The sequence below is a fragment of the Ictidomys tridecemlineatus genome, chromosome 5 (assembly GCF_052094955.1).
Source record: "Ictidomys tridecemlineatus isolate mIctTri1 chromosome 5, mIctTri1.hap1, whole genome shotgun sequence".
Taxonomy (NCBI): Eukaryota; Metazoa; Chordata; class Mammalia; order Rodentia; family Sciuridae; genus Ictidomys; species Ictidomys tridecemlineatus.
In genome coordinates this window covers 122,497,456-122,524,682 of record NC_135481.1, presented here as the reverse complement: position 1 = coordinate 122,524,682, position 27,227 = coordinate 122,497,456, and the positions used below count along the sequence as shown (strand labels likewise).

The window sequence follows — 27,227 nt, the reverse complement described above, 5'->3', positions numbered from 1 at the left end:
ATGTACACAAACCAACTAAAGGCACAAACAAATAAGCCATTTTTACTGGTCCAACTAATAAGAGGTTTCTCAAACAGGCTTCACAATTTCTGCAGGGAATTTCAAATAAAAATCTGAGGGCTGGAGGTGGGGTGGTAGAGGTAGGGGGTTATGGTGTAGGTCCTCAACTGCTGCCTGCTCTGGCTACCTGGACATGCCCTTTCCCTATAATCAGACTACCCGTGCAAATCAGATTCTCTTGGATGGAAAGAAATTTAAGTTGAAGGAGGGAAAATCTCTTGGCTTAATTTAGGTGGCCAGTTTCTATTAAGAATAGAGTTATGGGGGCTGGGGTTGTGGCTCAGTGGTAGAACGCTCGCCTTGCACTGTGTGAGACCCTGGGTTCGATCCTCAGCAACACATACAAAAATAAACAAGAAAAATAAAAGTTTAGTTGTGTCCAACTACAACTAAAAATAAATATGTTTTTTTAAAAGAATACAATTATGAAAAGGAACAGACTGGTTTTGTTTTCTAATAAAAATTTGAGTTTCCTTTCATACACAACAGAATGAAACAATATTAGAATCAGAAAAATTACAGAATTCATCAAGTGTAATTTTATCTTTTTATGGCTAAAAAAAGGATCAGAGGGCTGGGGATGTGGCTCAAGTGGTAGCACGCTTGCCTGGCATGCATGCAGCCTGGGTTCGATCCTCAGAACCACATACAAAGATGTTGTGTCCACCGAGAACTAAAAAATAAATATTTAAAAAAAATTCTCTCTCTCTCCTCCTCCCCACTTTTTCTTAAAAAAAAAAAAAAAAAGGACCAGAGAAGTTAAATGATAACCATAACCACAGTTAGTTGATTTCTTTTTTTTTTTCTTGGTGGTGGAGATAGAACACAGGGGTGCTCTACAAGTATCCCCAGTCCTTTCTGTTTTTTATTTTGGCACAGGGTCTTGCTAAGTTGTCCAGGCTGGTCTCTAACTTGTGATCCTCCTGCCTCAGTCTCCTGAGCAGCTGGGATTATAGTATGCACCACTATGCCCAGCTCAACTTTTGATATTGAAAAGATTTTTAATTCAAAGTACTATTAGTAGCACTTTGAATTTAAACTTTTAAATTAAATTTAAGCAACAGCAAAAGTTAAGAAACTTATAGATGAACCCTTAACTATAAACACGAGACTAGTAAATCAAAGGAGACACTGTTAAGAGAAAACTAGAAAACCAGCTAAAATCACCTTTCCAAACATATGAAACTTTAAATAAAATCTCCTATTCATCCTGACAAACTTATAAGTGAAAAAACAAAAATTTAAAGGTTCTAAGAGAAATGAGGCCATACTGTCTTTTAAATACAGAACTTTAACTGTGAGAGCACTGAGTTAATTAATTGATTTATTTTTGATACTAGAGATTGAGCCCAGGGCTGAGTCCCTGCTATAAACATATGCTTTACCTCAGAGTTACATCTCTAGCCCAGAATTAATTTAAAAGTAATAACGCACCTGTGCCCTTTCTTTTATTTAAGTCTGTTGGCAAATTATGGCCTATGTGCTCAATCGGCCCAGCCCTGGTTTTGCAAATAAACTTTCACTGGAATACAGTCACACTCATTTAAGCTGTGGCTGCTCCTATGCAACAGAGCAGAGTTCAGTTGCAACAGAAACCACATGGCCCATTGAGACTGAAATATGCATTGTCTGGTCTTTTCACAAAGAGCCTGCTGATCCCTGATCTTCACATTAGGACAATGCACTGATGAACACATTGTGTCACATCATCCCCTTAATGGAACACCTAAAAACTTAAACTATGCAACAAATATACCACTTTTCATAACTTTAAATAAATGCCTATGTTTTTAGAGTTCTATTCTTTTGAGAATATTAACAGGTGAATAATTACTGAAAATATTCATTGATATTAGTAATGATAATAAGTTAGATTATGATTTCCAACCTATTTTAATGCAACTGTGTCAATTTCATTGAAATATTCTCAATATTGAAAACTTAGAATTTAAAGAGTTAAGACTAGTTTTGAAGTGAGAGAGCCTGGGTCTGAATCTATGTCAGGTCTGCCACGTGACAGACATGAAAATACAGGGTAAACTGTTAAATCTTTACATGTCTTAAGTTTTTTATCTTTAGCAAATGAGTATTATGCTAATCCTTAATCCACAAGGCTGCTGCATGATTTACATTAATTTATACAAGTGTCTGGGAGGTGATGGTCAATTGATAAATGATTATTAATGGAGAGTTATGTCACCTTTATACTTAAAATCAGCTAATTAAAATTAGAGACTCTTTAAAGCGTGGGGTAAAGAAAAAACTAAGTGAATTTTGGGACTGTGATATTCTTCTTGCTAAAAACTGAAATAGGGGGCTGGGGATGTGGCTCAAGCGGTAAGGCGCTTGCCTGGCATGCGCAGGGCGCTGGGTTCAATCCTCAGCACCACATACAAATAAAATAAAGATGTTGTGTCCAATGAAAACTGAAGAAAAAAAAACTGAAATAGTTTGCTTTTTAAAAATTTTTAAAAGGAGCACCCTACTATGCTTGGCTAAAATGGTTTTAATTAATGTAATCACAGGCATTCTAGATTTTGTTTTTGTTTATTGTGGTACTAGGGATTTAACCGTGTGTGTGTGTGTGTGTGTGTGTGCGTGTGTGTGTGTATTTTTACAAATTTATTGTTTTTAAAATCTAATTTATAATATTTATTTATTTATTTTAAAATTAACCCAGGGGTGCTTAACTACTGCGCCATAACTCCACAGCCTTTTAAAATATTTTACTTAGAGGGGCTGGGGATGTGGCTCAAGCAATAGCGCGCTCGCCTGGCATGCGTGCGGCCCGGATTCGATCCTCAGCACCCCATACCAACAAAGATGTTGTGTCCGCCAACTAAAAAATAGATATTAAAAATTCTCTCTCTCTCTCTCACTCTCTCTTAAAAATATATATATATTTTACTTAGAGATAGGGTCTTGATGAGTTGATTAAGGCCTCACTAGTTGCTGAGGCTGAACTTGAACTCACACTCCTTCACAGTCTCACAAGATGCTGGGATTACACAGGTGTGTAAGCACAGTGCCTGGCTTTATTTTTTATTTTATTTTATGTTTTTTATGGTGCTGGGGATTGAACCTGGGGCCTTGTGGAAGCGAAGCAAACACTCTATCAATTGAGCTATATCTCCAGCTCTTATTTTTTATTTTTGAGACAGGGTCTCGCCAAGTTATCGAGGCTGGTTTTGACTTTTGATCCTCCCATTTCAGCCTCATAAGCTGCTGGAATTACAGGCATGCTTCATTGCACCTGGCAAAGCTCTAGATTTTTAAAGTTGAACTGCCAAAGGTCAATGTTTAGAGACTGATGTCTCAATTACAAAGCTCTGGGGAAACACATGGCTACCACTAACACCTGCCTCAGGTGAGAAAGGTACTTTATATATATATATATATATATTTTTTTTTTTTTTTTATGGTACTGGGGTTCAACCCATGGCCTTGTGCATGAGAAGCAAGCACTCTTCCAACTGAGATATATCCCAAGCCACTTAATAAATTTTTTTTTTTAATATTTATTTTTTAGTTTTTGGCGGACACAACATCTTTTGTTTGTAAGTGGAGCTGAGGACCGAACCCGGGCCTCACGCATGCTAGGTGAGCATGCTACCACTTGAGCCACATCCTCAGCCCCATTAATAATTTTTTTTAATATTTACTTTTTAGTTGTAGTAGAACATAATACCTTTATTTTACTTATTTATTTTTATGTGGTGCAGAGGATCGAATCCAGGGCCTCGCATGTGCTAGGCAAGCACTCTACTGCTGAGCTACATCTCCAACCCCACTTAATAAATTTTTGTTGAACAAAATGGTCATCCTCTGCTCCACTCAATGGGTGTCATGAGCACTAATAGAGGCAAACACTTGTTTGCTTCAGGGTTTGTCAATATAAATTAAGTAAATTAATCGGCTAAAGACGTGAATTCATACCTGTCTAAATTTAGCTCTTGCTTCTTTTTCCTTCATTCTTCCATGTGCAACCAAATAGTCAAATACTTCACCTATAATTGAGAGAAATAAAAGGAGAAGTTTTACTTTTGAGCATTAATTTTCCCAGAAATTGTTAATGTTTCACTTTTAGTACTACTCTAAATTTTGGTGGTGGCAGGGAGACTGTATCCAGGAGTACTTTACCACTGAGTTACATCCCTAGCCCTTTTTGAGACAGTGTCTCACTAAGTTGCTCAAGGCCTCACCAAGTTGCTGAGGCTGGCCTAGAACTTGTGATCTTCCTGACTCTGTCTCCTGAGTTGTTCCGATTACAGGTGTATGTTACCATCCACAAAAAATTTTTATTTTTTTATACCAGTATGAAGTTAGCCAGAAATATGTGGAATGTGAATTAAGCTAGGATAAAGTTTCACTGGGTATTTAAGTTCACCAGTAAAATCTTTAAGCTGGAGAAAAGCCTTAAAATTAAATTCTCATATGCTTAAATTATACAACCTCCATTTAAAAGGTTTTTTTTTCATTTTACATGTTTTCAATATGCTTTATAAAAACTGAGCAATGAAAATGGAAAGTTAAAATGAATTAAATTATTTGGGTTAAAAGAAGCCGTTCTCCTTGTTGGATGATGGCCACAAAGTATTTCCTGAGTGTGTTAATTCATTCAACAAACATTTATTGAGTGCCTAGTAACTGCCAGGCACTGTCCCAGGTTCTGGAAAAATGCAACAGTGACTTTGGCAAAGCCCCTTGCCCCATGGAGTTTGCCTTTTAGTAGGGAGACAGTGAACAAGCATGCACCTAGTACATGAGAGGAACTGAAAGTGTGATGTAGAAAAGGTGGGAATAAACAGGAAGAATGTGAGCTTCCTCGAACTCTGCTGGGGACCTTAGAGAATGAACAATGAATGTAGTTCTCTGAGAGGAAGAGTCTATGGTAAGTAGGAGAAAGAAGCAAGGCAGCCATATGGCTAGTGAGATATAAGCAATGGGGAGAGGGCAATTGTGGAGGACCCAAGAGGCTTTGGAAAAAACTCTGGCTTTACTGCAGATGAGACGAGAAGCAGAGATGAGAAAATGACTGACCTCTTAAAAAGATCAATGGATATAACAAGGGGAAGGAGTAAGCCAAGAGGAATGACAGGGAACCAATTGGAAGACCTGTGCAAAAATCAAGCCAGGCATGACAGTAACGGCCCAGAGTAGGATGTGCAGTGGAAGAGCAATGGGGCTCAGGACATAATGCAGATGACACTGGCAGAGCTCGCTATCCAACATCCAAGTGCATTTCCACACAGTGTTAACTCCTTGGGGAAGAGGAGGCACCTCAGAGAACACAGTATTAGTGCTAAGTGCTCATCAATTTAGAATGAGGAAACACCATCCCTGCAATCCACAGAAACAATCCTTATTTTAAAAATTTAAAGGAAGATGCTTTTGGGAACCATGTCTACCTAATAAGTGAAAGAAACATGGACCTACATCAGCTTAGTGACAACATTAAACTAAAACATTCCGAGACTTAAAGTCATTCTAAATTATACATGAGTATCTTTGGCTTTAAAACTATTTACCCTAACTCTGAATAAATACATTTTAAATAATGGATGAGTAAAAATATTTCCATTTATCACTCAACTGCATGGTCTTTTAAAAGACTTTCCATATTAATTTACATTCACAATGCATTTAATTATGATGAATTGTGAGCTAAATGTCAATTCAGTAAAGTGTCAGCATTTTCTAAGTAAATGATCTATTTATAGAGAAGCATACATCATCAAACAAGTGGTTAGCAAGTAAAAAAAAAACTAAAGATGTGAAGATGCGTCATTATTATATAATACAGAAGGCAGTCTGACTTAAAAAACAGCTCTTTTGCTGTCATAGAGAAACAATGACAAAGTCCAAATATGTCAATATAATTTTTAAAAATTAATTGTTTTTATAAATTCCAAATGAATGGAACATAAACCTCTTATGAGATTTCTAGAATCACAAAGCACATTTACAATTACTAAGTTATAAGTAAGGAATCCAACTTATAAGCCAGGAATGCAACCAAGATCTTTTTTATCCTTATTAAAAATGTATTAACACTCAGATTAAGCAGCTGAACTGAAAACATATAAAGGCTGTTTACTAGAGAAAAAAAGCAGAGTGGCACTCCTGCCCAGGCCAGGGAACACACAATTGGTAAGACACTGGATAGAGCAGTTCAGAACGCCCTTAGCTCTAGTTCACATCCTGCAACCAACAAGCTATGGACCCTTGGCACAGCACAACCTTTTGGAGACTAGACTCTATAAAAATTTCGATAGCTACCCTGAGTTATTTATTTCTTTTCTTTTGCCTTGGATGATTTCTAAGATTCTTTGCAGTTCTAAAACTTTACGAGTCCACCAAATCAAAAGGTACCAAGCTGGAGGGGAAAGGGTAGTCAATTTATTTTTTAAAATAAAAAAAAAATAAAAATTTTTTTTTGCATGTGTGCGTGTGGTGTGTGTGTGTGTGTGTGTGTGTGGTGGGGGCACCTCGAACAAGCCAAGCACTCTACCACTGAGCTACACCCCAGCTCAAGGGTAATCAATTTAATGAAGTGTTTGTGGTATGTCCTAGAGATTGACAGTGTTTGCTGAGGTGGTTACAAGAACTCCGTCAATGAAGTGCTGTTATAAATGCTGAGGGCTGTCAGCATGCCCACTGTGAAGCTCCCAGATGGATTACTCCTCTGGTCACAGAGCCAATGAGGGTCACTGGCTCGACTCACGATTCTTTTCCAAAGTCCATCCTCTTTCTACTAAACATGGATGCTTCTCAAGACATGTTTGTCTTGATTATAGAGCAATCTGTGGCCTTGGCACCTAAAATAGGTGAGAACAGAAAGCCATGACCAACAAACTGGAGAGACTATATGCTGTCATGACATGTTTGCTTCAGGTGTGGGGGTGTGACTCTAGAGCCTACCCAGTTTCCATTCCTCATTGGTAAAAGCCATGGCTTACAGCTTGGTCACATCATGGAATTGCTGTGAAAGTCAAAGAGGCCAGAGAGAATAAGCACCTTGAACAAGACCACACAAACAAGGAGGTTATAAGGGTTATTCTGTATAGTTTGCCTATGGGATGAGCAAGTGCTGGAACTCCATACCGAGTTCAGCTCTTCCTCCCTCCCACTCCTCAAATTTGAAAAATCCCAACTAATTTCCCAAACTGCAAATTTAAAATGTAAAATACAATTCAATTAAGAGTATGAAAGAGTGGTGCCAGAGGTACGCTTACAATTCTTTCTTTCCCAAAACAGGTTTAGAATCTTTTAACTTAATGGTTAACTTGGTACAATGAGGCTGTGATTCAACCTTCCATCCCCAGATTTTGCAACCTTGATCAAAGAACAAACAATAAAATAAAACTATGATCCTATAGAGTACAACTGGATTTATCTCCAGGAGTTTATAATTTCACAAATGCAGCCTAATTCTTATTTTTTAGTATCTGCTATGTGCTCAGCACAGTGCTAGAAGTAGGGAACACAAAAAAAAGATGAATGGGAAAGCTTCTGCACTACATGGGCAGAGCAGCCCTATCAACCTCAACCCTGAAACCAGAGTCCTTATAAAAGACAGCAGCTGTATTCATGCACTGCTGATAGATACAAAATCTAGTTTTTACAACCTTGTAGGCAAATAATTACTTGCCCTTAATCTTCATTTTAAAGAAAATCTGTCATTTGTACTGTAACCATCATTTCTAGCCTTTGCAAAGATGGACATCAATGATTTGAAAATCTGATAAAGAAAAGGATCTAACATGTAGTACACATTTTTTCCCAACATACTAATGTGTTCATATATTAAAAAATTCAAAACACCTGTGATAAAAGAGGTATGGCGCGCGCATACGCGCACACACACACACAAAAAACATTACTTGACCTTAAGGAGGAAGGAAACTCTGACACATGCCATGGTGCAGATAACCTTGAGGACATTATGCTAAGTGAAGCAAGCCAGGCACAAAGGACAAACACTGCAAGATCCTATCATACTGCTACCTACAGTGTCAAACTCACAGAATCAGGAAGTAGAAGGCTGGCTTCCAGGGACTGAGGAAGAGGGAAATGAGCTGTTAGGGTTTAGTGGGAAGGGGTATGTATGGCTTTAGTTTAGGAAAATGGAAAATTTCTGGAGATGGATATTCATGAGGGATGAACAGTAATGAGAATATGCCAAATGGCACTGAATCATATAGTCAAAAATGGTAAGACATTATGTGTTGAATATTTTACAACAATGCAAAAACCCAAGAACTTAGGATATCATTATTGCTAATAGTGAAACACTGCAATCCATAGAACTGCTAAGGGTCAGCTTTCTGACCCTATCCTAGAGTATTATAACTCTGGATGTTAAATAAAACCTTAACAATTACCTGCCTATGGGCAGTGTGCTATGCATTCTTTTGAAAAAGAAGAAAAGCAACCTTGATTCACACAGATGTGCTTACCTCCACTTGCATACTCCATGATTAAGTAGAGTGTTTTTTCAGTTTCAATGACTTCAAACAACTTCACTGAGGAAGGGGAGAGGATGCAAGAGAAAAATAAAAACAAAAACAAAAACAGAAACAAAAGTCTTTAAGCATAAACCATGCATATACAAACTCCAACTATGAGAAGCAATTTTTCCCTGTTAAAGATTTTAACAGCTGGCCTCTAAAATAATGTTCTCAGGAATTTTTCCCATACTAAAAGTTTTTACAAAAATAAAGAACTCTATATAGAAAAAAAGACCACTTCTGGATGATCTGATGCTATCAGGGTGCTGCCAAGTGTATGTGCTCTATTTCTTCTATCCCTGTCCCTGTTCCTATGTCTGTCTGGGCCAGCTGCACTCAGAAGCCTACCTTTCATACCTACTTCTCTCAGCTGGCAGGGGTGGCCCAGATCTACTCTGCACTGCAAGTGTGAGTCTGCTCACTTGTCACCACAGCCTTACAGAGGTGATTCCAACTGAGAATTGATGCTTAGGGAGCTTAACTCTCAAAGAACAGGGGTTTCTTCATCACTATGCTGAGACTAGTAATGGAAAAAGGTAGAAGGGATTATGAGGCAATTAACTGAAAAAACCTTTTTTTATAAGAATGATTTTCAAGGTTGCGGTTGTGGCTCAGTGGCAGAATGCTCGCCTAGCATGTGTGAGGCCCTGGGTTCAATCCTCAGCACCACAAATAAATAAAGGTATTGAGTGCAACTACCACTAAAAAAATGAATAAAAAAAGATTGATTTTCAAGGGGATAGTATAATATTGTTCATTGTCACAGATTAAAATATATCTCTAAAGCTATCAAGTCATCATTTTACATATTTGCTTTGTTATACTGTCTTTAAAATTAAATTAATCCAAAAGAGGACAGGTATGCTCATCTGTTATAGAGCAGGTGATTTTTCTGATGCCTCAGTAGAGTACTAGGTCAAAGTTCACAATGGTATAATCAATAAATGTCAGATGAACTGAAGAACAAAACCATCAGACCATTTCTTAGACTGGAATATGTTCAGATTTTAAGAAAAACCATTTGGGAAAGTTAAGGTATATGTGTTGATAAACCAACAAAAAAATGAAATTCTTTAATATTCTAATGCAAATTTTGGCTCTTATGGAGAAGGATTTTTATATTTTGGGTGCTGGGGATCAAACCAAGGGCCTCACACATGCCGGGCAAGCATTCTACCACTGAGCTACATCCCCAGCCCTGGAAAAATTATTGTAATACAATTATTGGAAAAATTATTGTAATACAATAGAAATTTTAAAAAATTTTAATATCAAAGATATTTATCATTTAATAAGTAGGAAATTCTATAACCAGGATACAATTTTAACTAATTAAAGGATAAATTAATATGTTAAAGTTAGTTCTAGGTAATAGTTTTCTTGGTGAAAAATTGAAATGTGAAGCTCAGAACTTGCTGGCTAACCTCAAAGGGTTGAAATGAAAAGGGAAAAAAGGCAGCTTTCTTCCTGTTGTTACATTCCTTGCGATCTTTCTTCTCTTCAAGTATATACTTCATTGATTTCTGAGCTGTGCATTTGTTTCACATTTAAATTACTATCCCCTGACATAAGGATGATGGCTTGGTAGCATTTTTTGTTCTTTGCATATACAAAACAACAATGCCCTTAAGTGATGGTAGCTGACTGGACGACACAAGGTATACTCCCTTTTTCAAGTCCACAGTCGAGTCCAGCTCTGAGTAAGGATTCTGTGGTTCCACATTGTCCTTCTGTCCTTATGCCTAGCTGTGCACAGCCTGTCCTCAACACTACACACCAGCCCTCTCACTTAGACTGTAGTTGCTACTACTATATAAAATGGAGTAATATTATTTAAAAAGCCCTATTATGATATATATATGACAACAAAATTTTCATTGGGATACATGTCAGTGGTAGATAATTTGCATATTTAATCTTGTTCCAACAATTACTACAAGGGCAGCAAAACCATATTACTTCATTTTTAAACACCTGGCAATGTTGTGTGCACAGAGGACACATAAAATAAATCTCTTTCTAAATAAAATTCCTATAAAAATGTCATTAGATAACAACTATCCCCCCTGCACCACCCCACTTTTTGGCAGTATTGGGAATTTGACCCAGCAGCACTCAACCACTGAGCTACATCCCCATTTTTTAAAAAAATTTGAGTCAGGGATTCACTAAATTGCTGAGGCTAGCCTTAAACTTGTGGTCCTCAGCCTCATGAGTTGCTGGGATTATAGGCATGCACTACAGTCCCTGGCTTCTAGTACCCCATCTTTTTTTTTTTTTTTTGGTTGTGCTGGGAATTGGACCCAGGGCCTTATAATGCGAGGCAAGCACTCTACCAGCTGAGGTATATCCCCAGCAAGTATCCCATCTTTTAAATGTGATTCAGCATACAAGTATTTTGTAGTAACACAATCACAGCAAAAAAATATTATATCTTTGAAAATATTATTCTTTCTATAATTCCATTCTGTTAATGAAATACAATTATATTTTCTAAATCATTAGAAAATTATAGTCTTGACTATGGATGTTTCTACTACATTAAAACTTTAAATTCAGATGCTTATTTAATGCCTGAGCTTTTAACCTGTCTTCAGTAATTTTGAAAGGCTAATACAAATGATTAAACTTGTATACATAATTTATTAAAAGTGTACCTGGGCTGAGGATTGGGAAGGAGTGTCCTATCATGTCCTATCACTTTAGGAATACCTGTTTAGTTTTATGACATACTTTTCAAGAATGCATTTAGACCCAAAAATATTTAAGAAAGCAGAAAGTACCTATGTTTGGATGATTTAAAATCTTCATTATTCTTACTTCTCTGAAGAGCTAAAAAAAAAAAAAAAAAGAAAAAGAAAAAAAAAAGAAAGACAACCCCCCATGTTATTAAACATACTTCACTGTTGCAAAAGAAATTTAAATTTTCTCTTAGATGCTGATTTGTAGCTAATATTTATTGTCCCATACCTAAGACTAACATGAAAGTCTGGAGTAACTCTGAAGTAGGTTTGTAACCTATTACCAAACATTATTTCCAAATGCTTTCATTTATGGACAACAGCAGTGATTCCAAAGGGGAGAGTACCGGACTCTTAAATTCTTTTTATGATCTTGAAAACAGCTCGGACTTAAGTTTAATCGCAGGCTAAATCACAGATTAAAGTTTAATTGCTAAGTTGCTGAGGCTGGCCTGTGGTTAAACTTAGTTTGATTCAGCATCTATTCAGGAATTTCACTTCTGTGAATCAAACTCATGCAGTCCCAGGAACTACATCGTCAGCATATGAGATTAACAATTCCAAGAGTTATATGACAATATTCTGAACAAAACCAACATGGGAATCCTCATTGGAGATGATGAGTAATGCAGCATGGAGGCTGCTAAGAGTGCAGTATTAGAAACTCTTGTGAGCCAGGCGCCTCCAGGGACATGCAGTTGTGGAATACCCCTTTCATGCTGACTTCAGACTTGCCTCTATTACTTGCTGTGGCCAATGCAACATTAGCATATTTGAAGCAAGCAGAGGGTAAATAAAATGCATGGGCATTAGGAACTGCTCTCTTACGATGATGTGAAGAAGCGGGTCTAGCCTCTTTGATGATGAAAGGTAGTACATACAAAGAAGGACCCAATGTCCTGAGTCCAACTCCTGCCAGCTGAACAAAGCCATACTAGTGAACCCAGGTGAGACCTCCAAGTTGGATACCATATGGGGACAGCATGGGATGCTGCATTCAGAACTAAGCCCCGTCCATGGCCTGACAGCCCTATACTTTGCAGCTTCTGTCCTTCATTATTATCCTTCATTATGTCCTTCCAGCATCCACACCAGGCACCCTGACTCTTTTTAGTTGCTAGAACATGCTAAGTTAAAGTCTCTTCTTTTCACTGTTCAAGTCTTGGGCAGATTCTCAGAAGCTCTCTGGGTAAGTCTCCTTTGTTATATAACAGAACCATCTATTCACTTTTTCCTTAGAATGTCTTTTTAGATTGTGATTATGCATTTTTGTACACCTGTTTATTATAAACTTTTCATCCACAGGAGCCTGAAACCAAGCCTGGCACCTAACAGAACACAATTTGTTTGATAAAAACCTGCAAGTAAGCACTAAATACCAAGAAGTGTGGTGTGAGCCTGCCTCCATGGCATTCTAATGGCCACAGGGCTTCAATCCTGTTAGAAGAATGGATGCTTGCTACAGAGCTGTTGCTACTCTGCTTGCTGGCAGGACAGCAGGTCAAATGAAGGCAATTATTTTTTAATTCCTATTAGTAGTGCAGTATGATTGAAACAAAGTGAATCAAAGTCAAGACCAGGGGAAAGATGAAATGTTATAAAAATTCAAGGAAGGAGGGTCTTACTTCTGTCTAAGGATTTATGCAGACTTTAAAAGGATGTCTACCTCCGAATAAGGGGTTTATGTGTGCTGAGTAAGTGAAGATGGAGAGATGTGACCAGTTCAGGCATTTAAGGAAGACGAAGCGATCCCATTCTGGTCAGAGCAGTGTTTCCATGTGGGAACTCCTGGCTACCCACACCAGTCAACAGGGTGTTTGGGGCAAAGTACTGATTCCTGGTCCTACTTACCATTCCATGTGAAATGGGGTATGAGAATCTTACTGTATGTGTGTGTGTGTGTGTGTGTGCGTGTGTGTGGTGTGTGGTGTGTGGTGTGTGTCCTAGGGACTAAACCCAGGGCTTCGTGCATGCAAGTGCTTTACCACTGAACAACATACCCTGCCCCTTTTTTGTTTTACTTCGAGACAGGGTCTCTCTAAATTGCACAGGCAGGCCTTGAATTTGTGATGCTCCTGCCTCAGCCTCCCAAGTAGCCACCATACTAGGTAGAATAATACTTTTCAACAAGCACTTCATTTCAAAATGTCCACAATTCCTCCCCTTAAAAGGTAGGGCTACCGGGGATGGCAGTGCATGCCTATAATCTCCTCTAATCTAGAGGCTGAGGTAGAAGGATCAAAAGTTCAAAGCCAGCCTGGGCAATTTGGCAAGACCTTATATCAAAAGAAAAGAAAAAGAGCTGGAGATGTAGCTCAATGGTAGAGTGCTTGCTAGCATGCACAGGCCCTTGATTCAATACCCAATAGGGGGTAGATGGTGGGGGTGGGGGGTGCTAACCTTAGTTACTTGCTTCTAACCAACAGAATGTGGCAGAAGCAAAGAAGGGGGGCCCTTTGAAGGCCAATAAGGTCCCAGACAGTACTCTCTTCTTGCTCTCAGATTACTTGCTTGAGCATCATGAGAACATTCAAGCACCACTGTGGATAGGCACATATGGCAAAGCAGTAAGTCCACATGCCCACAATCAGTGGTGAACTCAAGTCCCAGCAACAGCCATGTGAAAGCACCCTCTCTTGCAAACATCTGCCGGCTCCAAGCAAGCCTTCAGATGATGGCAGCTGGGCTGACGTCCAACCAAAACCTCTTGAGACAGCTGAGTCTGAGTTGTTAGACAACACATAAAAGTTTGAGAACCTCTACGTTAAAGCAGTAGCCAAGGATTCATGCTGTAAAACCCATCAGGAAGGGACCAGAGTTCCTAGCAGGGTAGAGTCAGGACATTACCACACTAACTTCACATATTTCTCTATCAGAATTATGTACCAGGTAGAAACTGGCAAGTGGCAAATGAGTTAATAAACTCTATGCCAAATTACACAAGGACAGTCAGGGGCAGAAGCTAACAGTCACCCAGTCCCTCCAGCTTGTGAAGTAGTTAGATACTTCACATCTATGATCTCACCTAAATTCTACAAGTTGAAGGGGGATATAATCATCCCTACTTCACAGAGAAGACAGACAAGAAAGGCTAAGCATCTGTCTAGAGACTTGAGTTGTTGGGACTCAAAGATCCACACTCTAAGGCTATTGTCCTAGAAACTGACAACCAGAAGAATTAAACAACTTACAAATATATGCTGCTGACACAGAAGATCAAGAGCAACTTGTGGTCTCTGGCACAGAAGCTTTATAGAAGTTGATAATTTGAATACAAGTAAGATAAAAAGATGCCAGCTATTTCACAATCTGTGAACCTGATAGATCATTAAACGTGAACAGGAATAATTTATTAAAAGGAAAACATGCACTTTAAGAAGAGTTCCTATAAGGGACCGTACAACATATTTTTAAGTTCTGTTATCTTATTTTTCTACACTTAAAGAGACACTAGTTGTAAAAAAAAAAAAAAAAAATCAAAAGCACAGAAATAGATAACATTAAAGAATTCTTCCCTCACTGATTAATCTGCGTCCTCAACACATTTTCACATACCTTTCAAGAGAGGTACAGGATCCTGGTGAAGAGAGTATCAAGCACCCTAAGCCTATTATGTCAGAGGAGTAAAGAAATGTCCCTACAGCCAGGACTTGATATGCACAGGTGTTATCTTTGGAAAAAGACAGTTTTAACCAACAATATGAAAATAAAATGGAATATAAAAGAACATGAGGGAATTACAGATACAACATTGGTCTAATTACCATGCCATGTATTTAGGTTCCCTTCTCTGGGTATACAGGTATGGGACAGAACAGAGGGCTGCTGAGTGGCAGGCTGAATGACACCTCAGGTGCTAGAAATCATGGCAGGAGACACAATGACAACAAACCTCTTCTTTGGAAGAGGAGATACCTAGAAGTAAAGGGAGGAGGAGGTGGCCCAAGCACACACCCTGTTCTGCACCTCAACTCCTGCAGCCTGCCCACTAAAGTGCCTTCCCCTCTTCTGCCCTGGTAGAAGCTGGCAGCCTAATTTTCCTAGAAAACTGAATCAGAGCATCTAGGCATGGGGACCTTGTCCTGAAAACAAGAGCCCATGAGTGATGACATATCCTCTTTACCCATTTTCTTTGCTTGTCTCTCGGACTCCTCCAACCCTTCTCACATTGTATTGAAAAAGAGATCAGAGTGTCTCTTTACGCTTATTTTTTTCTGGGAAAAATCAGCTTAGGTGAAAGATATCTAGAAATGGACATTCTAGTATCTTCTAGTGGAATGACTTAATCTCTACCTAGTCACCTATGATCCAGTTCTTATGTACATGACACTCAGTTCTCTGCTTCTGTGCCTTGCTCTTGACAGCCAAGAGTCTTGGGATACTTGTGGACAACCAGAGATTTAAAAAAAGGGAAGCCTGGTACAATGGCGAATGCATGTAGTCCCAGCAATGTGGGAGGCTGGGGCAAGAGGACTGCAATTTTAAGCTCAGCATGGGCAACTTAGTGAGACCCAGTCTCAAAATAAAAAATTATAAGGGCTGGGGGTATAGCTCAGTGGTAGAATGTCCCTGGATTCAATTCATAGTATCCCCCCCCCAAAACAAACAAGCAAACAAACAAATAAAAAAATGAAGAGAAAAAGGAAAACCAGCAGAAGAAATAAGATCACTTTAAACAAAAACAAATTACAATTGGTGTTTTAAATATCTAGAAATGAGAAAGAAAAAATAACAGCAACCACCACATTCGCAAAAAAAGAACATGATTGCACTGAAGAAAGATCACTGGCTTGGGGATGAATTATGGTATCAGAAAGAAATTCAAAAAAAGGGTTGGAAAGCAGTCAATGAAATCTTTCAGAAAGCAGTACAAATTCAGATATGAAAATTAAAACCTGAGAATTTCTATGTAGAAGGTATAATTTATGATACATAGGACTTGAGCAGTAAATGAATAGAGGACAGGAGGGAACTACGAGGGACTAACCAGAGATTCACAGAACTGCACCATGTTAATTTCCAACTGTGAGGCTTCAGAGTGCTCAGTATAGTAAGTGTATCTGAACCTGCTGTCTCTTCATCTCTTCCCTGACTTACTAGGTCACTCATGGCCTGAAGAGTAAGTCATAAAGTCGTCTGTGCTTCTAATGTAGCTCAGATTTATACCTATATGCATATTTTTTGAGGGGGGGGATATTTTTTAATATTTATTTTTTTTTAGTTTTTCGCAGACACAACATCTTTGTTTGTATGTGGTGCTGAGGATCGAACCCGGGCCGCACGCATGCCAGGCAAGTACGCCACTGCTTGAGCCACATCCCCAGCCCCCTATATGTTTTTTTAAAATATGAACATAAAATATAAAAATGGTCATTGTGAAGTGAACCAGAATAATCACTTCTGATGAACAAATGTGTGTAGGTGCTGTGGGATAGAGTGTGTACAGATGGAAACTCCACACTGCAGAGCAGAGGAAAGGAGTGACAGGTCACAATGAGTACACAAGAAAAACTCATGCAACTGGATCCCTACCTCTTAACACACACGATTGTCAGGTGATTTAAAGATCATAAAACTTTGAAGACAACAGACAAGGATCTTTATGATGCAGGTTGGGAAGAACTTCTTAAAGAAGACACAAAAAGTACAAACCATAAGAGAAAATCAATTGCATGGAAACTAGGAACCTTTTTGAAAGTTTTCACCATAAAGAAATGATGAATGTCTGAGGTGATAGATATGTTTAGCCTTATCTATCTAAACACTACAAAATGCAGGCATGCATCAAAATATCCTATTAATATGTAATATTTTTGTTTTATTTATCAGTTTAAAAATTAAAATTTTAAAATGGTTAGCCTGGCATAATGGAGCACAACTATAATTCCAGTGACTCAGGAGGCTGAGGCAAGAGAATTGCAAGTTCAAGGCCAGCTTCAGCAACTTAGCGAGGCTCTAAGCAACTCGGTGAGTCCATGTCTCAAAATTAAAATAAAAAGAGATGTGGTTGTAGCTCAGTGATTAAGCACCCCTGAGTTCAATTTTTAATTATCCACCCACCCCTGCCACAAAAGAAAAGGTTAAAAAAAGATAACAAACAAAACAAAAATAGGAACCTTTGCTTCATTGAAAATACCATCAAGAAAGTGAGAAGATAAACCATCAAGTGGCAGATATTTGCCACACACAACAGTATCCAGAATATAAAATGACCTAAAAGGAGTAAGGGAAAAAAAAAAACAAAAACACTAGAAATAGAAAAAAAGTTGGGAAAAGTAGCGCGTATCTGTAATTGCTGGGACTACATGAGCCATTGCACTAGGCTTCCCTTTCGTTTTGGGTGGTGTTTTGTTGTTGTTTTTTTTTTTTTTTTTTTTTTTGCTTTGAGATGCTGGGGATTGAACCCAGGGTCTTGTGCATGCAAGACAAGCACTCTACCAACTGAGCTATATCCCATCCCTCCCTTTCATTGTAATCTCTGGTTATCAACAAATATCCTAAGTCTCTTGGCTGTCCAAGGGCAAGGTGCAGATACTCAGGAGGCTGAGACAAGGGGATCTCAAGTTTCAGTTGAGAACTTCATTGGGGGAAAGTAGAAATGGGCTGGGGGTGCAGCTCAGTGGTAGAGCACCCCTGGTACCAACCCCTAGTACCACACACATCCCTGAACAAAAGACTTGAGCAGGCACTTGCAGAAGAAACAAAGGCATACACAGATGTACTCTAACCAGTAATGCTGAATTAAAGTTAGAATCAGTTTTACACCCACCAGAATGGTGGCAAGAATTCAGAAATCAGAGAAAATCAAACTGACAAGGATGCAATATTACTCACACCCTCTCTTCTATGCCTCTAGTGGGACTATAAATTAGCACAACAATTCTAGAAATAATTCTGTCCTTTAATGAATAAGGATGTGCACACTCTGTAAGCTAAGACTCAACTCCTGAGTCAGTGTCCTTAAGAAACTCTAGCACAATTGTGCCAAGGCACATAAAGAATGGCTGGCAGCATGTTTGTGAAACAGACAGCTGTCAGCAATCCAAAGGCCCCTGAACCACAGTGTGAATAACATGTATGGCTCATTCACAAGCAATCTTTTGTATTTTTAAATTTTTTTCTTTTTAGTTATAGATGGACACAATACCTTTATTTTATTTGCTTATTTTTATGTGGTGCTGAGGATGAAACCTAGTTCTTTATGCATGCTAGGCAAGTGCTCTACAGCCCCATCCCCACATGTAATCTTGAGCATGGACATAGCAATGAAAGGAGATTATAGAGTACAGTGCAGGAGGGCAGAGGAAAAAGCAAAAGCAAACAGGAAGAGAATACATGTAACATGATTCCACTTATACACCACAGGTACACTTAGAAATGTATTTGCCTAGGAAGACTCCAAAGAATTCTCCTATATTCACTGTATTGATGAGGAAACCACGTGATAAAACTGAAGAAAAACAAAGAAAACAGTAACTCAAAATCCTTGTTAGTGGTTACCTGGCAGATAGGAAAAGAGGAGGAGGCTCAGGTTGGGGAGGGCTCAATATGGGACTGATTTAAGACAAAGCTGAAGGTCTGTTTCTTGAGTCAGGTGGTATGTGGTTGCTTCATTCAGTATATATGTAAATGAACACATCTACATCCTAAACATGGAACATTCTTTTGTGCAGTACTTAATAAAAACTAAAAACTCAATTTTAAAAAGTTGCTTAGATTTATCTGATTAATATAATGAAGCTTTTTTTTTTTTGAGAGAGAGAGAGAGAGAGAGAGAGAGAGAGAGAGAGAGAGAGAGAGAGAGAGAGAGATTTTTTTAATATTTACTTTTTAGTTTTTGGTGGACACAACATCTTTGTTTGTATGTGGTGCTGAGGATCAAACCCGAGCCGCATGCATGCCAGGCGAGCACACTACTGCTTGAGCCACATCCCCAGCCCATGAAGCATGTTTTTTGAACATTAAGAGTAGCAGTGCCTGGGCTTGGTGGCACAAGCCTGTAATCCCAGCAACTTAGGAGGCTGAGGCAGGAGAATCCCAAGTTGAAGATATCAGCCTATAATAAATGAATTCAGCAAAGTGGCAGGATATAAAATCAACACGCATAAATCAAAGGCATTCCTGTATATCAGCAACAAATCTTCTGAACTGGAAATGAGGAAAACCACCCCATTCACAATATCCTCAAAAAAAATATAAAATACTTGGGAATCAACCTAAAAAAAGAGGTGAAAGATTTATACAATGAAAACTACAGAACCCTAAAGAGAGAAATAGAAGAAGATCTTAGAAGATGGAAAAATATACCCTGTTCATGGACAGGCAGAACTAACATCATCAAAATGGCGATATTACCAAAAGTTCTCTATAGGTTCAATGCAATGCCAATCAAAATCCCAACGGCATTTCTTGTAGAAATAGATAAAGCAATCATGAAATCCATATGGAAAAATAAAAGACCCAGAATAGCAAAAGCAATTCTAAGCAGGAAGTGTGAATCAGGAGGTGTAGCGATACCAGATTTCAAACTGTACTACAGAGCAATAGTAACAAAAACAGCATGGTACTGGTAGCAAAACAGGCAGGTGGACCAATGGTATAGAATAGAGGACACAGAAACCAATCCACAAAATTACAACTATCTTATATTCGATAAAGGGGCTAAAAGCATGCAATGGAGGAAGGATAGCATCTTCAACAAATGGTGCTGGGAAAACTGGAAATCCATATGCAACAGAATGAAACTAAATCCCCTTCTCTCGCCATGCACAAAAGTTAACTCAAAATGGATCAAGGAGCTTGATATCAAATCAGAGACTATGCATCTGATAAAAGAAAAAGTTGGCTCCAATCTACATATTGTGGGGTCGGGCTCCAAATTCCTTAATAGGACACCCATAGCACAAGAGTTAATAACAAGAATCAACAAATGGGACTTACTTAAACTAAAAAGTTTTTTCTCAGCAAGAGGAACAATAAGAGAGGTAAATAGGGAGCCTATATCATGGGAACAAATTTTTACTCCTCACACTTCAGATAGAGCCCTAATATCCAGAGTATACAAAGAACTCAAAAATTTAAACAATAAGATAACAAATAACCCAATCAACAAATGGGCCAAGGACCTGAACAGACACTTCTCAGAGGAGAACATACAATCAATCAACAAGTACATGAAAAAATGCTCACCATCTCTAGCAGTCAGAAAAATGCAAATCAAAACCACCCTAAGATACCATCTCACTCCAGTAAGATTGGCAGCCATTATGAAGTCAAACAACAACAGTGCTGGCGAGGATGTGGGGAAAAGGGTACTCTTGTACATTGCTGGTGGGACTACAAATTGGTGCGGCCAATTTGGAAAGCAGTATGGAGATTCCTGGGAAAGCTGGGAATGGAACCACCATTTGACCCAGCTATTGCCCTTCTTGGACTATTCCCTGAAGACCTTAAAAGAGCATACTACAGGGATACTGCCACATCGATGTTCACAGCAGCACAATTCACAATAGCTAGACTGTGGAACCAACCCAGATGCCCTTCAATAGATGAATGGATAAAAAAAACGTGTCATTTATACACAATGGAATATTACGCAGCACTAAAAAATGACAAAATCATGGAATTTGCAGGGAAATGGATGGTATTAGAGCAGATTATGCTAAGTGAAGCTAGCCAATCCCTAAAAAACAAATGCCAAATATCTTCTTTGATATAATGAGAGCAACTAAGAACAGAGCGGGGAGGAATTGCAGGAGGAAAAGATTAACATTAAACAGAGACATGAGGTGGGAGGGAAAGGGAGAGAAAAGGGAAATTGCATGGTAAAGGAAGGAGACCCTCATTGTTATACAAAATTACATACAAGAGGTTGTGAGGGGAATGGGAAAAAAAAAACAAGGAGAGAAATGAATTACAGTAGATGGGGTAGAGAGAGAAGATGGGAGGGGAGGGGAGGGGGGATAGTAGAGGATAGTAAATGTAGCAGAATACAACAGTTACTAATATGGCATTATGTAAAAATGTGGATGTATAACTGATGTGATTCTGCAGTCTGTATTTGGGGTAAAAATGGGAGTTCATAACCCACTTGAATCTAATGTATGAAATATGATATGTCAAGAGCTTTGTAATGTTTTGAACAACCAATAAAAAAATAAAATTATTTAAAAAAAAAAGAAGAAGAAGATATCAGCCTAGCAATTTAGTGAGGTCTTAAACAACTTAGTGAGACCCTGTCTCAAAATAAAAGGACTGGGGGTAAAGCACCCCTGGGTTCAATCCCCAGTACCAAAAAAGAATAGCAGCAAAACTTTTTTTTTTTTTTTTTTTTTTTTTAATGATCAAATAGTTCAAAGACAAACTATGCAGTTCTATCCCTCAAAACCGATGTTCTGGTGGTCAAGCTTCCTACAATCAGTGCAACACCAGGAGAATTAATTTAGTATGAAAATAAATTTGGTACTAACAAAACAAACAGATTTCAGTGGACATCTATCACATGAGTTCTGCCATAGGGAAGATGATCATGGCAAAGGAAGCTATGTGGAGTTAGGATTAGGGTCTGATTCTGCTCAGGCATGTACTCATTGGGTACTGAACAAGCTTCAAAACTGTAGAGCTTCAACCTACCCATCTTCAAAACAGATTAATAAAATAACTATTTCACAGGACTACTGTGAAAAGGACATTCAGAGGGGCAGGTTAAATATATAGTTATGAAGAAGTTTACCTCTGGACCCATAGTAGCTGGTCCCAGCCTGGTTGCCACCACTCTCTGAATCTAGGTGACTGGACTCCATGGTCCTGTCACCTGGCAGTGGAGGAATACACCATGCAGAGGGCATGGAACAGCATCTGCACACAATAAGCCCTAGATACAGAATGGGGATTCTAGCTGATGTCACTGCTGTAATCTCCTGGTTCCAAAGTCTTACTCAGTGCCTGTTTTTCTTTTGTTTGTTTGTTTTGTTTATTTTGGTGGGGGCAGGTTGCAAATGGGTCCATGCTATGCTGTTTAACTCACTTAAAATAATTTGTTCTTTGATGACTTTTCTAAAATAATAAAGAATACTATCTATAAAACAAATTTTAATAATTTAAATTTCCTAAACTATTTTAAATAGCAAGCTATATTATTTCTTGCCAAAAGAAAATAAGTCTGGCAACCAATTTAACAGTTCCCTATAAAGAAGGAGCAACACTGAAGATGATTTTCTTCCATTTCTAATATCTCTTGAGAAATCCAAAAGTAATAAACCACACATTTTTATACTCAGTACTTTAAGGATATACATTTAAGGAGCGTATCTTAGCATCCCCTATTTGTATTACTTTGTCAGATTCACCGCAATGACCCAAAGGCAGACACTGGATTGAAAATAATAGGCAGGGACTGTTTTAACTACTTCAGTTAACAATCTGAATTGTTGGCTTGCAAAAAGTCAACATAAGAAAAGGAAAGAGGGAGGTAAGAAGAAAGACTGAGATTCCCCAAATGACCTGAGCTTCAACTGATGGGAAAAGGCATCTAGGAGCCAGGTGTCACAGTGTTCCTGAGAGTTCCGGGAGGTAGGGAATATTTAGCAGTGGAGTGGAGGCAGTCTGTGAGGCTCAGGTCCCTTGGCTGCCTAGTGGAAGAAGTGAGGTGTTCATTTCTGGGGACTGTGGGCAGTCCAGGGGCCACTTTCACCTGACTGTGCACTGGTATCACCACACCCCTCCCAACTACCCAGCCAGGACCTCTAGGGAGGAAAGTACCAGAGCTGTGAGGGAAACACTTCTTTTTGCCGCCCCACCCCCCACCCCACTGAATTCCACAAATGATTCCAATGCACAGCAAGGGCTAAAAACTACTGGTTTAAGAAAACTGAAGTAACAGTGCCCTAAATACCCCAGAGGAGGCAGCAGTACAAGTAATTATATTGCAGACCCCAGAAAAAGCATGAACTGGTTCTCTCTGCCTTTAAATCAGACAATTCCCTAACTGTACCACAAATAAGATCCCTTAGAGTTGGGCACAAGAATCATAAGTTCAAAGGCAACCTTAGCAACTTAGTGAGACCCTGTCTCTAAATAAAAATGGCTGGAGATGTGGCTCAGTGATTAGGTGCCCCTGGATTCAATCTCCAATTTAAAAAAAAAAACACAAAAAAACAAAAAAAACCTAGAATGCCAAAAAAGGCCACTAAAGCTACAGAGCTCCAAACACCAACAGTGGCTCTAAAATATCAGCCTTAAAAAGAAGATTTAAGTGAGTATAAGTAGGCTCTCCCCACAGAAGACCCTGATGGGAAGAGATCTATAGTCAATAATGCTTAAAAAAAAAAAACAAAAAACTACATATGGCACCCTACTGTGTATCCTGCATATCCTTATGCTTAATTATAATTTTTTTCTTTAGTAAATTTGGTAACATTCTTAAAAACATAGGGATTTTTTCCTTTCTTTCTCACTAGAAGTTTAGATTTAAGAATAGTGGCGAAGGCCAGACATGGTGGCACATGCTTGTAATACCAAGTACTTGGGAGGCCAAAGCAAAAGAATCTCACATTTGAGGCCAGCCTGGGCAATTTAGGGAGACTCTGTCTGAAAATAAAATTTATAAAGGTATGGGGTTCAGTGCTTGCCTATCATGCATGAGGCCCTGGGTTCAATCTCCAGCTTCATTACAAAAAGAGAAAGAAAGAAAGAATGAATAGTGGTTCCATCCTACTCAAATATACTCAAACATACAACATATTTCATTACTAGGTCATCAGCCTTAATTTGAAAGGATAGAATCTCCACTGACATGTCTTTGTTCCTGCCTTGTTGAATATTTTAATTATATTTAAATAATTCAATTTAGACAGGATCAAACTGTAAGTGACAGCTAATATAAAAGATTTATCAGGGTGCTTGCCCTAATGTGTGAGGACATCCCCAGCACTGTCTCCACCAATTAATCTTAGCAAGAATCATCAAACTCAGGCCGGGCACAGTGACACATGCCTATAATCCCAGTGACTCAGGAGGCTGAGGCAAGAGGATCTCAAGTTTAAAGCCAGACTCAGCAACTGAGTGAGGCCCTAAGCATCTTAGCAAGAGCCTGTCTCAAAAAATAAAAAGGGTTGGGCTGGGGATGTGGCTCAAGCGGTATCGCACTCATCTGGCATGCGTGCGGCCCGGGTTCGATCCTTAATACTACATACAAAGATGTTGTGTATGCCAAAAACTAAAAAAATAAATATTAAAAAATTAAAAAATATTAAATAAATTTATTAAATAATTTATTAAATTAAATAATTTATTAAATATTAAATAAAAATATTTTAAAAATATTTAAAAATAAATAAATAAAATAAAAAGAGCTGGGGATGTGTGGTTCAGTGGTTAAGTGCCCCTAGGTTCAATTCCTAGTTATCCCTGCCCCCCCCCAAAAAAATTAAAAAATCATCAAACTCAGGTTAAAAAAAAAAAAAGTGTAAATATGGAATAAACTAGACCTATGTTGAGGGCAACTCCTTTGTTGGCCAAAAGGCTAAGGCTATTTATCTCTCTGGGAGAAGGGAAAATCAAGAAAACCAAAATAGCAACCTCAACAGGCTGGCCATGTTGGGATAATAAATTTAGCCTTCATACCTCCAAATGGCAAAAGAGAGAACAGTGTTACAGAAGTTTCTGGAAGACAGATACTGGTCTCAAGCAAGGGAGGAACTGTCCAATAACAAAGCTACTGAACAATGAACAAAATGCTGTGGGAAGGACCATCCCTGGATGTGCATAAAGCTGGCCGATAAACCAGCCGTCAATAGAAATATTTCTTTAAAATCAATTATTTTATTAACATTACAGATTTCTTTTTTTTTTTAAAGAGAGAGAGAGAGAGAATTTTAATATTTATTTTTTAGTTTTTGGCGGACACAATATCTTTGTTTGTATGTGGTACTGAGGATCGAACTCGGGCCACACACCTGCCAGGCGAGCGCGCTACCACTTGAGCCACATCTCCAGCCCCCAGATTTCTTGCTGTTAACTAGGTGATTCCAGTTTTTTAAAAAAGCTGGGCCAGGCATGGTGGTGCACGTCTGTAATCCTAGCAACTCAGAGGTTGAGGCAGGCAGATAGCAAGTTTGAGGCCAGCCTCAGTAACTCAGTGAAGCACTGTCTCAAAATAAAGAAAAGGGGCTGGTAAAGAACCTGGGGTTCGGTCCCTGCACCCCCCGTACTGTTTAAACCGGCTGTATCATAGGGTAGTGAAAATTAAGTTTCTGTACTAGAAGACAGAATCAGGACCTCTATGTCCTATGGTTAGTGCTCTTCAGGCTACGTGCAATCCTTCATTGCACCTTACCAAAACTCCTGTGCCAAGCCCTGCAATGAGGTCTGCAGGGTCTTTTTCCTCTCCTGTTCACCTGATGAAAACTCTTTGGGTCTCTCAGGACCTAATAGAGTCTTACTGTACATCACATGGGGTGACCCTGAGCCAGATGCACTTATCTGACTCAGGACAAGGGCACTTCCTAAATGGGGTTCTAAGAGGATGCCCCTACTTTTCATCTGAGGCTGATAGATCAGGGCAAAACTGTCATTGAAAAGACAATTTCTTATAGTTTCCAGAGGGTGGGGACCCACCACATCATGTAAGGAGCAAAAAAGCACCAAGGTGGGTCGGGAGGCAGAAGGTACCAGGAAAAAGCAAGGACAAGAAAGGGTCTTGCTGTGAATGGAACCCAGGGTCTCAGGCATGCTAGGCAAGTCTCTGGACAGGGCCACATCTCCCACTTAGAAGGCCTTTATTACAATTTCTTTTTTTTTTTTTTTTTTAAATATTTATTTATTTTTTTCTTAGTTCTCGGCGGACACAACATCTTCGTTTGTATGTGGTGCTGAGGATCGAACCCGGGCTGCACGCACGCTAGGCGAGCGCGCTACCGCTTGAGCCACATCCCCAGCCCCTTTATTACAATTTCTGTGGGAAAGGCAAGGCAGAGTAAAACTCTAAGCAGGCTCTGGGGTGCAGGAGCTGTCTTTGGTTACCTGGTGCCTGGCCTGGGGTGATTAGGGCAAAGGAATACTGCCTTTTGGAGTGCACTAGCCAGATAGAGGACTGGTGCTTTGAAGCACAGGCTCTGAATCAGCTGGTTTACATCTGAAAAGCACACACAGGGCAATAGTTTGTTATCTCTAGGAATTAGTTCTCCCTGGGAAGGGCCAGCAAGGCCTCAGACATGGAAACATTTAGACTACAGAAAAAAATTATATAGTTAATGCACCCTACTAAATTTTTCTTCATACCACTAACATGACATTGTATGTGTGTTTACTGCTTCTCCCTGTTGATATGTCTATTTCACGAAAGCAGGTACTTCATTTTGTTCAATGTTATATCCATAGCACATGGAACAGTACAGGGCACAACAGCAGGGGCTTACTGTCTAAATGAATGAGTGAATAAACAAACTTGGTTAAAAACATGGTTTTCGCAGTGTTTAGAAGGGGAAGGGGACAAGCCCCTGTTAAATACTTGAAATATTCCCCAAATTTGATGTTTTTGTTCTTTTTTTTTAAATAATACCTTTATTAATTTATTTATTTTGGTACTGGGGATTGAACCCAGGGTGCTGAATCACTAAGTTACAACCCTAGCCCTTTTTATATTTTATTTAAAGACAGGGTCTCGCTGAGTTGTTTAGGGCCTCACTAAGTTGCTAAGGCTGGCTTTGAACTCACGATCCTCCTGCCTCTGCTTCCTGAGCTGCTGGGATTACAGGCATGCACCACCACACCTGGCCTACAATACTTTTATTCATTTATTTTTATGTCATGTTGAGGATTAAACACATTTGAGGCAAGCATTCTACCACTGAGGTATAATCACAACCCCTTAATGAACTTTTTTATAGCTACTCAATAGGAAGCTTCAAGTCATTTC

General features: G+C 38.9%; 1 protein-coding gene and 1 non-coding gene across 23 annotated transcripts in view; both read right to left on the bottom strand.

The window, feature by feature from the left end:
* The window catches only part of Mark3 (microtubule affinity regulating kinase 3), a 105,906-nt gene that overhangs the window by 36,441 nt on the left and 42,238 nt on the right, over positions 1-27,227 (bottom strand). For 19 of the 22 annotated variants that reach the window (XM_021732770.2, XM_040275627.2, XM_021732771.2 and 16 more), the window contains 3 exons: positions 11,354-11,402; positions 8,520-8,585; positions 3,997-4,067 (listed from right to left, as the gene is read on the bottom strand). In XM_021732770.2, coding sequence (XP_021588445.2) covers positions 3,997-4,067; positions 8,520-8,585; positions 11,354-11,402 — 186 coding nt within the window. The remainder of the gene's footprint in view (positions 1-3,996; positions 4,068-8,519; positions 8,586-11,353; positions 11,403-27,227) is intronic. The other 3 variants (XM_040275632.2, XM_021732777.3, XM_040275630.2) reach the window with 2 other exon arrangements.
* Trnaa-ugc (transfer RNA alanine (anticodon UGC)) lies at positions 17,695-17,767 on the bottom strand. The gene has a single exon. It is a non-coding gene; the product is annotated as a tRNA-Ala (tRNA).